Source organism: Mirounga leonina, unplaced genomic scaffold (assembly GCF_011800145.1).
Source record: "Mirounga leonina isolate KUSES-001 unplaced genomic scaffold, KU_Mleo_1.0 Mir_91, whole genome shotgun sequence".
Taxonomy (NCBI): Eukaryota; Metazoa; Chordata; class Mammalia; order Carnivora; family Phocidae; genus Mirounga; species Mirounga leonina.
In genome coordinates this window covers 23,953,215-23,968,220 of record NW_023270839.1, presented here as the reverse complement: position 1 = coordinate 23,968,220, position 15,006 = coordinate 23,953,215, and the positions used below count along the sequence as shown (strand labels likewise).

The 15,006-nt window shown below is 40.9% G+C and overlaps 1 protein-coding gene across 5 annotated transcripts in view; it reads right to left on the bottom strand.

The window, feature by feature from the left end:
* Positions 1–15,006, bottom strand: part of SEMA6D (semaphorin 6D) — a 53,314-nt gene that overhangs the window by 13,036 nt on the left and 25,272 nt on the right. For all 5 annotated transcript variants that reach the window (XM_034994837.1, XM_034994839.1, XM_034994841.1 and 2 more), the window contains exons 2-4: positions 1,232–1,394; positions 724–835; positions 99–159 (exon numbers count right to left, since the gene is read on the bottom strand). In XM_034994837.1, the coding sequence (XP_034850728.1) occupies positions 99–159; positions 724–835; positions 1,232–1,340 (282 nt within the window). In that variant the 5' untranslated portion in view covers positions 1,341–1,394. The remainder of the gene's footprint in view (positions 1–98; positions 160–723; positions 836–1,231; positions 1,395–15,006) is intronic.

Sequence of the window (15,006 nt, the reverse complement as noted above, 5' to 3'; positions counted from 1 at the left end):
AGCAAAACCAAAGTTTGGTATTTTAAGTGAAACTTTTTGGACGGGAGGGAGACATTATCCAAGTTCTGAGGGAATGCAAATAAATTTCACTTGCTCACCTTGCTCGGTATTACTTCTGTTTTGGGGATTTCATTCAAGTTTACTGTATAAACTTGATCCCTGTTGGAAACAAGGCAGTAAGTCATATCATGTGAATGCATAAAAGTGTTAAGCTGCTTCTTCTTATTTTATTTTTTACAGATCTGCCTTTATTGTATTTTGGAGATCATTTGGATTTTCTCTGTCTCCAACAAAGTCAACAAAGAGTACTTTTTCATTAGTGAGATGCTTTTATATATCACTGTGGTTAGGGAGCAAAGAAAGCTCTTCTCTTCAGGCATAGGTCAAACGGCTACTTGGTATTAGCATAGACATACTTCTAATATTTGCTTGAATAATTCCAAGTTAAAAAAGAATAAAGAAAGATTTTTTTTCCCCCTGCTGCTTTAGGAATAAAGAATGGTGTATGATTGCTTGATGGCAGTAATAAAATAGCACTGCTGAAGGCTTTAGCTCTGTATTTGTTCCTGGTAACACAACACTGACTCTTCTCAGTGATTATTTTTGGCTACTTGCAATTTTTGATCACAATCACATATTAGTTTTTCATGAACTAGACACATTAATGCAAGCACCACAAGAGAAAAGAATTTTAATCTAATAAACCAACGAGAGGAAAATTACCTGCCAGCAATATAAAGTGTGTCTCGAATTTTCAACATCAGCTGAAAGTCCAGCCTGTGCTGGGATTCATTGCCTGAAGGGCGTCCTCTAAAAACCGGATATTGCCTTGAATCTGCAAGTAAAAATGGGCTAAACTATCAGTCAGGATTATGGAGCTGAAGAATCAATATACAGCATTGATTAGCTGTATATACTAGTTGTAGAAGGGTTTTAACTAAATTCCTCTCTTAAGGTCTTGAATACAAATGAATAAAAGATGGTGAATGTTAGCAAATGGTCTTTTTCTTTTAACAGAAAATATATAACCTATATATGGGTTGCTTTAGAAAAGCAACCAACAAAGCTGTCCCATTTTCTCCAAACACTAAGAAAGGGCTCTGGATCAATTAATATGCAAAAACAGTTTTGAGACATATAAAACTCTCTTTCTAAAAACAAATACACGTAGAGGATCAAAACCAAGAAAGCTCCCTTCTCAGAAAAGAAGAATGCTCTTTAGATTACTTACAGTGATAATCAACTGTATTGAGGGGTTCATCATCTTCAGGAAAGCTGACTGCCCTCAGCTGGGAAATCATCAGGAGCAGCATGTAGGCACAAAGCAGGAAGAACCTCATGGTGGGCCAAGATGAAGTCAGAGCAGCCCCTCCTCAGAAATCCCACTTAGCTACCTGGAAAACAGAAACAATTTGGAAAGATCTCTATGCTGTGATGAAACTTTCTCATTTGTAATCAGTTCAATTTTCACCACAAGCTCTCTCCGGTGCCCCCCTCCTACCAGGAGCCCTGGCAGCGGTGGGTGAGGTATCTCTGAAAACACAGGCCAAAGATGGCAACATACCAGCTCTGATTAAAGCATCTGGTGAGTATATGGAAGTTTTAGGCACATTTGCAGGAGTTTTTGAGGTAACTATGTATGTCATCACAGCAAGATCACCAGAACCACAAACAGAAATGCTGGCTGCTGACTTGGCAAGAAGATGGGCTAAGTTGGGATTAGAATTTTAATTAAACTCCAATCTGCTTCCCTTCCCCCAGCCTGAAATACATCCAGTACAGCTTGTCTCTGCACACCCCACCCCCCCCATGAAATGCCCAAGCTGTCTCACAAATATCCAGGGAGCTGATGGTCCTGTCGCCCCTCATCAGATCCTTGCTAAAGGCATTGCCAAATTCCCAGCATTACTCAAGCCTTAGCCCTAAATTCTTAAGTAGAACAGTTCCCTTAGCTTACTAAGACCAACATGGAAGCAAGGACATGAATGACATTGAATCAGGGTGAAAGAGAATGAAAAGAAATGAAATGATTTCACGATCTACCAATTAAGCAGGACAGGACGGAAGCAGCACAGCTGACACCAGACCACTGGGGAAGTCTACCTTTTTACATAAAACCATTTGGACACAAACCAATACCCTAAGTATGCCTGGCCTCTTAGCTTTATTGAACTTTAGAACCGTAGGGAGCCTTAGGGACCATCTAGTCCAACCCCCTCATTTTTCAGATGAGAAAACCATGGGCTAGAAAAATTAAGGGACTCACTGAATTTCAGGGAGCTATTTAGAGCATGATCAGGGTACAGACTCACATCACCTGAGTCTCCATCCGGGCTCTTTTCATCAAATTAAATGACGAAATTAAGTGACTGGTTTTTTTTTTTTCCTTCAAAAATATAGCATTACAAAAAATCTTTTTGGACTAATGAATATATTCATTATCTTTATTGACATGATGCTTCACAGGTGCATGCATATGTTAGATTTTCTCAAATTGTACATTTACAATGTGCAATATATTTTATGTCAGCATCTCAACATTAGTTGAGCATAATATTAAGCATTAGTTGCACATTACCCATCAAAAAATTTAAAAAATCTTTAGCTGTTATTAATTTATTAAACAAGAAAATTAGGGCTCTGCTGGGCCAACGGGATGGCTTTTTTGAAACTGTAAATGCTCTACTTTGCAACAATACTACCGCGTCCTCGGCCATAATTATCCCTCACAGCTACTATACTGAACCATAGAGCAGTTAGCTTTATCTACAGTCTCATCTACCTAAGAACTTTAGGAGAGATCATGAGAATCACTTCAAATTCTGGGTGAGTCCAACTACTCAACTGGGTACTTACTGTGCCTCTTTTATCTTCTTAATGCCAAACACACAGATGCACAGGTATGTAAGCTATGCAATGCTCTCAATGTTTGTCTTTCTAACTAAAGTAAAAACCGAGTATACGTGAATTTTAGAATCCTAGTTTTGCAAAAGAGAGAACAATCTTGCAATACATTTTTTCTTGATGGAGGATTAATTCAGCAGTAAGTTAACACATCGAAAATGCTCTGCAAAAAGCATGGTGGAGTGGGACCCGTGGCAGCATCATTTTGTACTCAAGTCAAAAAAGTGTGGTTGTTGGCAGTAGTCTGACTTGGGCTTGGTTGGAACTCCACAATTACTAGCTGACTGACCTGAGGAAGCTTCTTCTGTCTCTCTGAGTGTTCATTTATTTATTTATAACATGGGGATAATACCACCTTCCACTGGGTGAAAAGGAAGTAAATGTCTGGCTCCTATAAATTCTGAGCAAAGTTAGATCTCCTGACTCATTCCCTACTGAACACCATGCACATGACCTTGACCGAAGAATCTGGGCAGAGTCTGGGAAAAAGATGTCCTAAAATATTAAAGCTATTTGGCCATTTTTTCCCCACAGAGAGTTATTTTAAAATACAAAAGGATTATCTTTAGAATAATTTTCACAACTTGAGCCTATTTATTAAACCTAGAAAAGAAGGTAAAAAATAATCACTGTCAATCTGACCATCCTAACACAACAACTGTAATGATTTGGTTCTAGTCTTCCTGTCACATGCACATATTTTCAATGATGACAAGGTGACCTCTTTTAATGTACGACTTCTCCTAAAGCAGAGTCTTCCTGTCTCACTTTTCCATCGTGCTTCCATGTTTCGCCATTTATACAGACCCTGGAAAGTTGAAGTAGTATAAACACGTGAAATGTTGCCATAAGAACAACATGCTGTTATGACATCAATTCCAAACTTCATCCTCTGGATGGAAAGTCACTGGGTGCTTCTCCTGGGGTGTCAGTGGAAAAAATCAGGAGCACCAATCAATCCTAACGAAACTTAGAAATATCTGTGTGAAAACAAGAGGCAGACGGTTCTGTGAATCTTTCTCCACCATGACAGATAACTGAATGGTTCACATCATGTGAGCAGAATCTTGATGTCCCAGACAGCAGGACAGGGAGGGGCCCTCACCAGGAAAGGTGTCTCTCGCATCTGTGATTCCAGCATTGAGGCTGAGGATGAAATCACTGCTGACTCACTGGCAAGCACCAAGTTGCCCGGCTGAGCTATCATTTCCTATAACTCATTCAACTCATCTGACACTGCAGAAAGCAATTTCTCCTCATACCCTACCCCCACCTATCTCATCCTCTAAAAATAAAGCCCCACCACTAATTGCTTCCTGTCCCTGCATAAAGCTTTATTTTAAAAAATTACTTTCAGATTTGCCATAGAAATTATAAATGGAAATATTTAATGTAAAATATATATCAAAGTAAGACTGAGTTGGGAAGGGAAGGATCTAGAAATACCTGTGAGAAATGAACCAGGGAGATTTATTTTGCATATAAACTCCTCAGACTATCTGGCTTTTACCTTATTTAAGGAAATATCTCTGAATTCTGGGGCTCAGTAAAATAGTGAGACTACTTATGCTGAAGGAGAACAAGTCAAGAGGTAGGGCAAAATATTGGAAAAATATAGACCTTGGGGTTTGAAAAGTCTGGTTCAAACTTGCTTGTGCCATTTACTTCCTGGCTCTGGGATCTTGTTTAAGACTTAACCTCTTGAAGCCTCAGTTTCCTTAAGCGTAAATTAGGAAATTTGCCATTACTACCTCCTAGGCTCTTCTGAGGATTAAATGAGACAGCCTAAATAAAACACCTAACATAGAACCTGGCCCATAATAAATGCCTAGTAAATTTTAGCGGGTATTATTATGACTATTATTGTTACATCTTATTGGGCAAACATGACCCCAGAAGGGGAAAGAAATGCTTATTACTCTTTTATCCTGTACAACCATTCACAAAACCATTTACGAGTACCATCATAACAATGACAGGGGTGTTCTTAGAGGATTAAGATACAGTTTCACAGACATAGATGCTTCTGAGGAGGAGGAAACCACCTTCCTCATGTGTAAGGGTACAGTAAAGAACATGCCTAAATGAGATTTTTTTTTCCTTTCAACCAGAGAACGGGGGAAACTGAGTAAGTATATTTTGTCATTTTTTGGTATTATATATAGGCATCTCCCACATATATCTGATGTTAAAGCCTAAATATAATGAGGGAAGTTCTTAAAAGCAGTTCAGAGCTGCCAGGATAGCAAGGGTTTGGGTGGCAGAATCCTTGAGAGAAGGGAGGGTGCCAGGAAATGAGCTCCACACTTAGCACTTAATTTCATATTATGGGATTTGCTACTTCTTTTTTTAAAAAGATTTTTTTTTTATTTGCAAGAAAGAGAGAGAGAGAGTTGGGGGAGGGCCAGAGGGAGAGAATCTTCAAGCAGACTCCCCACTGAGCACAGAACCTGATGCGAGGCTTGAACTCAAGACTCTGAGATCATGACCTGAGCTGAAACCAAGAGTTGGACACTTAACCAACTGAGCCACCCAGGTGCCCCAGGATTTGCTAATTCTTAAGCTACCTAAAGATGAGAGTGTAGCTATAAAGAAAAGCCAGATTTTTGGTAGTATCAAGTTTAGGGCCCACCATGAAGGAATCCCAATAAATATCTGCAGACTTTCTTTTGGACCTCTGAAGATCTATACCCTAAGGAGAGGAGGCAAACATGAGGTAGACAAAATTGTATAAAAACTCCAACTTGGTCTCCAAAAAACCAAGTGCTGGATTGAATAGATGTAATCTCTTCCCACTCTAGCTCCTTGAATAAAAGATAAGGTGAGTCCTCTCTAGAGGAAAATAGTATTACCTGGAGACTACAATTTTTTATATAAAATTCTTAACAGCAATTACTAGACATTCCAAGAACTAAGACTAAGAGAGAAAGGAAGACAACTGAAATAGGCCCATGGGTAAGCCAGATATTAGAGTTATGAGAGATCAACTTAAAAAATAATTGTTTATTTCGTCCAAGAAAAAAGATGACAAAATGGAGAATTTCACCAGAGAACTGAACTCTATTAATAGAGAAATTAAATGGAAAGTTTACAACTAAAAAAGCACAATCATTAAAGCATTGTAATAGATGTGTTTAGCAATGTATTTCTTATACCTGAAGACAAAATTAGTGAACTAGAAGATGGGCTAATAGAAAATACCAAACAGAAACATGGAGAGCAAAGATGTTGGGAAAAACAGATGAAAGAGTAAGAGACACATAGGATCTTATGAAAACATCTAACATCAGAGTGCTGGTGAGTGAAGAGAGAGAGAGATGTGGATGGAAGCAACATTTGATGAGATAATGGCGGCATTCTTTTTCAAAACTGGCCAAAAACTGTAAGTCTCATATTCCAGAAACTAGAACTTCTAAATACAAAGCAAAACATACTTGAACACATCATAGTCAAGATGCTGAACACAAAGACAAAAAAAATGTTAAAAGCTAAAAGAAATTTTACCTTCAAAGAAGCAAGAATAATACTGACAGCTGACTTACCAGTAGAAATGATGGAATCCAACAGACCATGGAATGACATTTTTAAAGTGCTGAAAGAAAGTAAATTCTCAGGCAAGATTTCTATTACGAGTGAAAATATTCTTCAAAAATGAAGGCAAAACAAAGACATTTTAGACAGACAAAAGCCTAGAGATTTGTTGTTAGCAAATCCAGACTAAAAGAAATACTGAATGGGAGTTCTTTAAGCAGAATAATGTACAGGGTTTGTTAATAAAAGTTCTTTTTTTTATGTTATGTTAGTCACCATAGTACATCATTAGTTTTTGATGAGAAGTTCTTTTTATAGTTATAGAATAGTGACCAAATTAAAAATTAACGAATCCCAGATAAATAAATTGGCATAGAATCTCTGTCTCCTTGAAAATTATATTAGTGCAAAGGAAATGAGAATTCAGAAATGGAGTAGGCCTACTTTATCCCCAACCCAAAGAACCCAGAAGGATACCATGCTGATTTTAAGGCTCTGGCTATCTTCTGGGGATGCCACTTCTTGAAGAGGAGCTGTTCAGACTCTCCTACTGCACATACCTCAGGATCTGAAAGTGGAGTTGGTTCCTTCCACCTTCCCAATTATTCCTCCAGATCTTGGAACTTCATGCTCTTCAAAACAAATCTTTCTATTTGAGGCCTGCCTCTCCTCCTCCTTTTCAGCTGATAATGTCCTAGTCACTTTCTCTAAGAAGTGAAGTTCAAAGACTTCAGTAGCCCCAGTCTATGGTTCCATTCTGGCACTTGTCATCAGCTGTAGCTTCTTCACCTCAAAACTCATAAAGTCATGCACCTCATGCTTTGCTGTCAATCTCTTGTCCTTCCAGCTTATTTGTCTCACCATTTTCACCATGACTGCTCCTTCTTCTCATCAGGGCCATCAGTCTCCTAACTGATCTCATTTCATCTAATTCATTAAGTTTCCTCAATCTTGACATAGCACTTTATCCATCTTAGATGTAACAGTCAATAGTCAATCATTGTAATAATACTTTAGCCTATATTCTAGACTCCTTCATCCTTTGTATCCTTATCAGGCTTTCTTGTAAAGTTCTTGGATGAACTCAACCCTTCACCTTCTGCACCTGCCCCAGGGCAGCTGAGCCCCAGTGAAGACAACCACACTCTGGGACAATTTGGTAGTAACATCACAGAATTCTTGGTCACTGACTACAAGTAGCACTATAATCTCTGGGGAGGGTATGTTTCTCTACCAGGTTTGCCCACTCCCCAAATCAATAAAGTTTAAACTCTTCCTATTCTCTTCAAAGCCCTCATCTGATCTTTTTCCTCACTCCACTACATTCTTCCCTGCTGCCCCATAGCTACTTCACTCAGAAAGTAAAAGCCATGAGACAGGAACCTTCCTCAATTCCCCTCTTCCCCTTCCCATTACCAGTCAGACTCATTGCATCCTCATCTAGTATTTCTTCCTTCTGTCCTGTTTTTTTTTTTTTTTTTAAGATTTTATTTATTTATTTGAGAGAGAGAGAATGAGAGAGAACACATGAGGGGGGGAGGGTCAGAGGAAGAAGCAGACTCCCCACCGAGCAGGGAGTCCGATGCGGGATTCGATCCCGGGACTCCAGGATCATGACCTGAGCTGAAGGCAGTCGCCCAACCAACTGAGCCACCCAGGCGCCCCCTTCTGTCCTGTTTTAAGAGAAGTTTTCACCCCCCACCCAAGTCCTCTCCATGTGCTTTAAACCCAAACCTTTCTGTCTTTCCTGGAATAGAAAAAGCATGGACTATGTTTTTCTCTCTGGTATAGTCTCTTTTTATTGATTAAATACTGTCCATCAGCACTCAATTTGTCTAAGCTTCTCTCATCTCAAAAAAAAAAAAAGGAAAAGTAAAAAGCTTCTGTGACCCCAGATCCTTCTCTAGCTACCACCTACCTCTTTCCTTCCATTCACAGACAGACACTTAAAGTTCTATATTCTCACTGTTGTCATTTCCTCACCTCCCACTCATTCTTCTACTTCCTCTGTTCTAGCTCCTCTCTCAATAACACTTTTCAGTAAAGACATGATGACCTCCAGGTAGCTAAATGCAATGGGTGCTTCCAGCCCTGTCTCATATAATTATCCAGTAGCTTTAGACACAGTTGACTGTTCACAGCTTTTCAAAACACTACCAATCCCTGCCTTCCCTTATATGGCATTCTTTTGACCTCTTACCTATTCTGCCTGCCCCTTGTTTGTCTCTCGATCATGTCTAAATGCAATAAGCATTTTCCTTCAGAATATAAAGCTTATATAATCTCACAATCCTCCAGTAACTTTCTATTACTCTTTGGAGAAAGCCCTGATCTTTATAATGGAGCCATTAAGACTTTCCATGTTCTGAGTCCTGTCTCCATCTCCACAGTCTTATTTGAGCCTGTCTCCTTCTTTACTTGTGCTTCTACCACTCTGGCCCTGTATCTGGCCATGGACTGTGTCATTCCACCTACTTCCATCAAGCCTTTGTTCCTACTTTCACTCTGGATATCCCTTCTTGTCTCCCATCCTTGGCCTAGTTAAGTCTTCTTCATTTTTTTTTAGAGCCTAGGGAAGATTCTTCTCAGTGCCTTGGGATAAGCATGTCTTACAGTTGTCTATACTGGAGACAACTGTGAATGAACAGCAGATGAAGGAAGAAACAAAACTAATCATGGGCCCTGAATCACTACAAGCCCTGCTGAATCTCTCAGGGCAAGATTAGCTTTTCAGACTCCTGTCTAATCTAGATTTATTTAATACTGTTAAATAAACAAACAACAACTATAACAAAGGGCAGCAGAGCCAGGAAACCCTAGGTTCTACTCCCAAATAGTATTCTTTTAGTTGAATATGCTGTGACTAAAGGAAAGAATGGGGGTGGAACCAGAGCTGTAGTGTAAGGGGCACCATTCATTCTATAGTCTATGAAATTCCAGGGGGCAATGTTCACATTGCAGTCGATGAGAATGACGGCCCCTGGAGTTAGTTACAGGAGTTATAGGTCTGCCACCTAACAGCCCCACAGGACAGAGTGGAAAGGGAGCAATGGGTTTAGGTAGATTGAAAAAGAGCAAAGAGAAGCAAGTTAATTGTTATTCTTTGGAACCTACCAATACTCAGAAGGTTGTAATTGAAGGTCAATTACAAAAGGTTCTTGTTTATATAGCATTTTCATGTCTGGATTCGAGCAGTATGTTCTGTGTAGGGCTGTAGATTTTAGTAAGTGCTCAACATCAGTATTTAATCAGAATGATATGACAACCAGGCTGACAATATAGCCTTTTAAATATAAGAAGATGAGAGGAAGAGATGACGAACCTACTAGTTTCAGAAGACCCTTAAGCAGAGTTGAGGTGGGTATTCTAAGCCCTTCTGAGGACCTGGTAGCTCCCTGCATCCAGGCTCACCAAGTGACTCCTGACCAATGGGATCTCTTGGAAGAGCACCAACTCTCTTGTGTAAGGAATGTCTAGTGCTACCCCCACCACACCGCCCAATCGTCTCCTTCACACAGGCTTGTGGACCAGGTGCCATGTGTGAACAAATACATCCTCTCTTACTCTGGGCCAGGAAGAGGTGGCTGAAAGGCTCTTGAATCTGAGAGCCTTCTGCCCTCTGGGAACGTGGGTACCCAAGTTCTCAAAGTGCTCAAAGAGGCTTTGTCATTTTAATGACACTTTATAATCAACCACCTAAAACACTGCCCCATGGCTTGTTGAGGAAATGACGAATCAGCTCTCTGACTCACCCTCCACACAGCTGAGTTCCTGCTGACACATCAGAATCTGGAAGGATGTGCATTTTCAAGGAGCAGGGAAGAAACCTTGTGGGGAACTGGGGACTTGGAATAAAGAACACATCAGGGATTCTTTTCCCACTGACACTGGCAGCAGGAGGGGAAAGGGACCAGGAACCAGGAGATTTGGGAACACAGACTTGCTGTGTGATCCCCGACAAGTCTCTGGCTTGAGTTTCTTCATGTAATAAAAGTGGGGTGGGGGGACTAGAAGTATAGGAACACCTCTTTCCCTAAGAGTCCATGATCTTCTGAGGGCTGGAGGAGAGAGGACTCCTTCTGCCTACTCAGATAAACATCCTGGTGTAATCCCCATTGCTCCACAGGTTCTTTCCCCTCAACATGTGAGCATCTCAAGTGACTCCCATCACAGACACACAGTATCTCCCCTAATCCTGAGGTGGCCTGTGTTATCTCCCTGTCTCTCACCATCTCCACCAAGTTTCTCTGAAGAAAGGTCCAAGCCCATTGTCTCCATTTTCTCACTTTTTATTAAGTTTTTCACCCACTTCAGTCTAACTTCAACTCTTGTCCATCAACCACCAAACTGCCAAACCCAACTCAACCCTCATTCTAAATCTTCTTTCATCTCCCTGAGGTATTTAATCATGTTGGTCCCTCCTCAGCTCTTGAATATCACCTCTGGCTTTCATAGTAATCTCCTTACTTGTCTAGCTACTCCTTTTCAGCAAACTTCTCCAACTTGTCCCACTACACTCACTCTTAGATGTAATTCTTCATGGTTCCACTTGGCTCTTTGGAGATTCACCCACACTACACCCACCTTTTTCACTACCACCAATTAACTGATGAATGCCAAATCCATGTGTCCAGCACAGACCACATTCCTCAGCTGCAGAGCCAGCTGTCCAAAGTTTCTGTCCAAAGTCAGATATTTTGACCTCAGTAAAATATAAGCACTTTAAATTCAGAAAGTGCAAACCTGAACTTCATATACTTTGCCCTGACTTGTCCTCCTGCTAAATTCCCTACAGAGCACAGGCTCTGGGCTCAATGTGCCTGGGTTCAAATTCATACATTATCACTTACCAACCATGTGACCTTGGATATATTACTTCATCTCTCAAAGTTGCAAGCTTTCTCACCTAAAATGAGGATAATTCCAGCACTTACATCATTACAATGATTCAGTGAAATCATCTATGCAACACATGTAGCCAAATCCTCTGCACCTGGTAAGGATCCGATAGTTACAACTACTCTTATTGTTGCTGTCATTACTGATATTTTTAATATCCTACTCAGTCATTTAAGCCTTAAACCTGAGAGTCATCCTAGATTTTTCCCTCTCTATCATCTTCTCCAATCTGTTAGCACACCCTATTAAATTTCTCCCTTTACTGCTCTAGAACACACCCTTAACTGGTTTTTGCTCTCACAGACTTAAGTTCATTCTCCAAAAGCCACTAGAATGATCTTTCCAAAGCACAAACAGTATCGTATTACCTTCTTGTCTAAAAACAATTTGATGGTTCCTCCTAAAGGCCTGATGATAAAATTCATTTTCAAGATTTACAGGGTTCTCCACGATCTGATTCTCACACCACCTTCTGTTTCATCTACCAATAATTCCCCACCTTGATCCCAAAGCATTGGCTCCTGTGAACACTATTTTCTCTCAAATGCCCTTCTTGGAAACTGTCTACTTACAAACTCGAAATGTTGCTGGCGTTTGCCTCTTTCCTATTCTTTCCCTCAACCCCAAATTCCTCTCCTCTGGCCACACTGTTCTCCTAAGGATGGCTAATCAACTGTACTACTATGTAAATACTTCTATTATGGAACTTACCATATCATAGTAATTACTTGTGTTCACATTTTCTCTATTAAACTGGGATGCTTGGAAGAGAGAGCAGATCTTAGTCAGCCTCTATCCCAGCATCAGGCATGGGGACTGGCACCTAGGAGGTCTTCAGCCAGTATTTAGTGAATATAAGAAGAGGTAGATATATGAAAGAGGTTGTACATGTGACGGGACTCGGCTATGGCACAGGTGCCACATGCACATGTCTCTACCATTGCCCCAAACACCTACAGTCTTGAGTCTACAATGTTCTCCTACGACGTTGGCACGCAATCCTCATTAGCCCCCAGTCCATGAGTTTCCAGGTGCTGCAAAACCAAGAGGTTCTTTACAAATGGCAACAGATGCCTCTTTTCACACTTACCCATCACTAACAAATGGCTCTTTGATCCAGGAGTGATGGGTAACACGGGCCAAAGGGGTAAATGATTTCTGTCACTCCCCACTGGAATTCCTATTCATTCTGCAGCTTTCCCAGAACAAAGGAGAGGAAAGCAGGGCTGTTCCTGAGATTAAAGAACAGGGTCTATGGGACTGGCAGGAAGCCTACTTGACCCCCCACTACCCAACAAACAAAAATAAAATAAAAATCAGCCAGCCATTAGGCAGAGATCCTGCAATGGGCAATTCTTCCCTTTGGCTGATAGCCTCTTTCCAGCTAAAAAGTAAGTAGTGCTAAAGCATAACAAAGCCAGAAATCAGTATGAATACCTTTCTAAGATCTTTCCTTTGGGCTTGATTCTGATAGAAGAAAAAAGGAAGGAGGCAGTAGATGCCCCGGAAGGGAGATGCGGGCACGCTGCAGGGTACGGAAGCCTGTTGTGTTCTCTATTAATGCCTTGCCTTTATAATCGATGTCTTCCCCAAAGTCGGGTCAATTATGTTTATTTTAATTTAATTTTACATGCATGAGGAAAGCTGGTTATTTTTAAAGTTTTCTGAAAATTAAAGCAGCTCTTATGTAAGGTTTTCAGTTTAAGTCTGAAGTTTTTTAAAGCAAAGCACACCGATATCTCCATCAGTAATGCTTCTGGTCAAATATTAATAATTCAAAAAGGAATTGAACTTAAAAGGAATTGAGCAGGAAGGGACATAAAACAGGATCTAACCTGCCTTTGCCAAATCCTAAGCAAATCAGAAACAGGGATCTCAGAATTTGACCTCTGAGAAGAACCATGGCTCCAGGGAGCAGAATTCTAGTGACAACTTATCTACAAGTTTTGCCGGTCCGTCCTGACTCAAATTGGGTAACATTTTAAAGCTAAATTGTCCTAGAAGCAATCTTCATTTAATGTGAAAATAACACAAGAAAGTAATGAGAGGATGAGCCCCATATCTAAGCCGAGAGGATCTGCTATCCAGGCAGATGACAAACACATCAACTTCTTAAGAGATCAAGAGGAGGGCTAGCTTTGTGAAAACACAAAACATAGGGATCTTCTATGATTGAAAAAGAAAAAAGAAAATTAGATAGCAGAAGATTGCTGTGGCAGATATGAGCACAACAGTGTGTCCTTTTTTCAGGGAGGACTGCAGGGCTTTCCAGGCTAACTTGGTGACAAGAGAAATTAAAAGCCTTTTTTTTTTGTTATCTCCTCCATACACAGAGCCCCAGCTAGGCCCAGCTGCTCCCTGTGGGCCTCCAGGAAAGGAACCATTCTAGACAAAGGAAGAGCTCAGGGTTCCAAGGCAGGACTGAGATGCCAAAGGACTCAGCCTGTCTTTGGAAATTGGCTTATTCTACCAGATGACCTGCTGGGGCTGCCATATGGCCTGCGCCTGACATTCTGTTCAGGATAATAGGGCCTGGGTCCATGCCTGGTTCTGCCCTCTGGGCTGGGATGACAGAAGTAGAGCATGTTTGTTCTGATTCCACTGATTTATCTGATTCTGCCACTATGGAACCTTAGCTTTCGATATCCTCCATGGCACCTTTTTCAGGTTTTCAAAGGACATGAACGATACCCAGGCAAGGAAAGACTAAGGATGAGCGGCTGCCACTATTCCTGGAAGAGAAGAAGCAGATAAATTAAGGGACGTGGGATCCGAGAGGGGGGAAGTCAGTGCAGAACCTAGAAGTCCCCAGAGTCCAGTTCACCATCACTGCCAACAACTAGAGCACTTGCTCAACGTGAAGAGTTCGTGTCTCCATGTTTTATATTCTGCAAACTGCCTCACCAGAGACTTCCAGGAGATGTTGTGACTTAAAACGGTGTCCGAGCATTTACAGAGGGGTTAAGCTCTAAGAACCCAGAGAAAGAGAGGTGATCTTTTTTCATATTTTAAAAGCCAAAAATTCCTGGTTCAAGTCCTATGATTTTCAGTTGCCAAAACTAACAACCCAGAGAAAGAGAGGTGGTCTTTTTTCTTATTTTAAAAGCCAAAAATTCCTGGTTCAAGTCCTATGATTTTCAGTTGCCAAAAACATGGCCTTTGAATTTGCCTTCTGTATTTGATAACAGTAATAGTTGCTTGTCCGTGGCAGATGTGGTGAAAGATCACGAACGGTTCAGAAGGACCCGAAGCATCACCATTATCCACATTCCGTTAGGAAACGTAGTTCTACTTGTTTTGAAGAATGCCTTTTGCAGGTGGGTGGAGAGTGCATGGCCTCTGTACTAGTGCTGCAACTTCCTGTGAGGTTATAATTATTTCAAAATCCTTTAAAAAAAAAAAAAGTGTTTTGTCCTACTGATAGAAATGAGAGCCCTGGTGACTTACGTTAGCCCAACAATCCCGAATTAAAAAAGGTGTCATCAAGAGTGAGAATAAATGGCCAGAGTGAATTTCATGGCTGGCAAAACCTCTGGGAAGGCCCACCTGGGCCTGAGTCGTTTCCCTGGGACTCACCTACAGACGTCTGTCTGCGCTCCGCATCCAAGATCTGAGTTTTTGAAATACCTGGGTCCGCCGAGGCACACTGGGAGCATAGGTAAATCGTGCCAA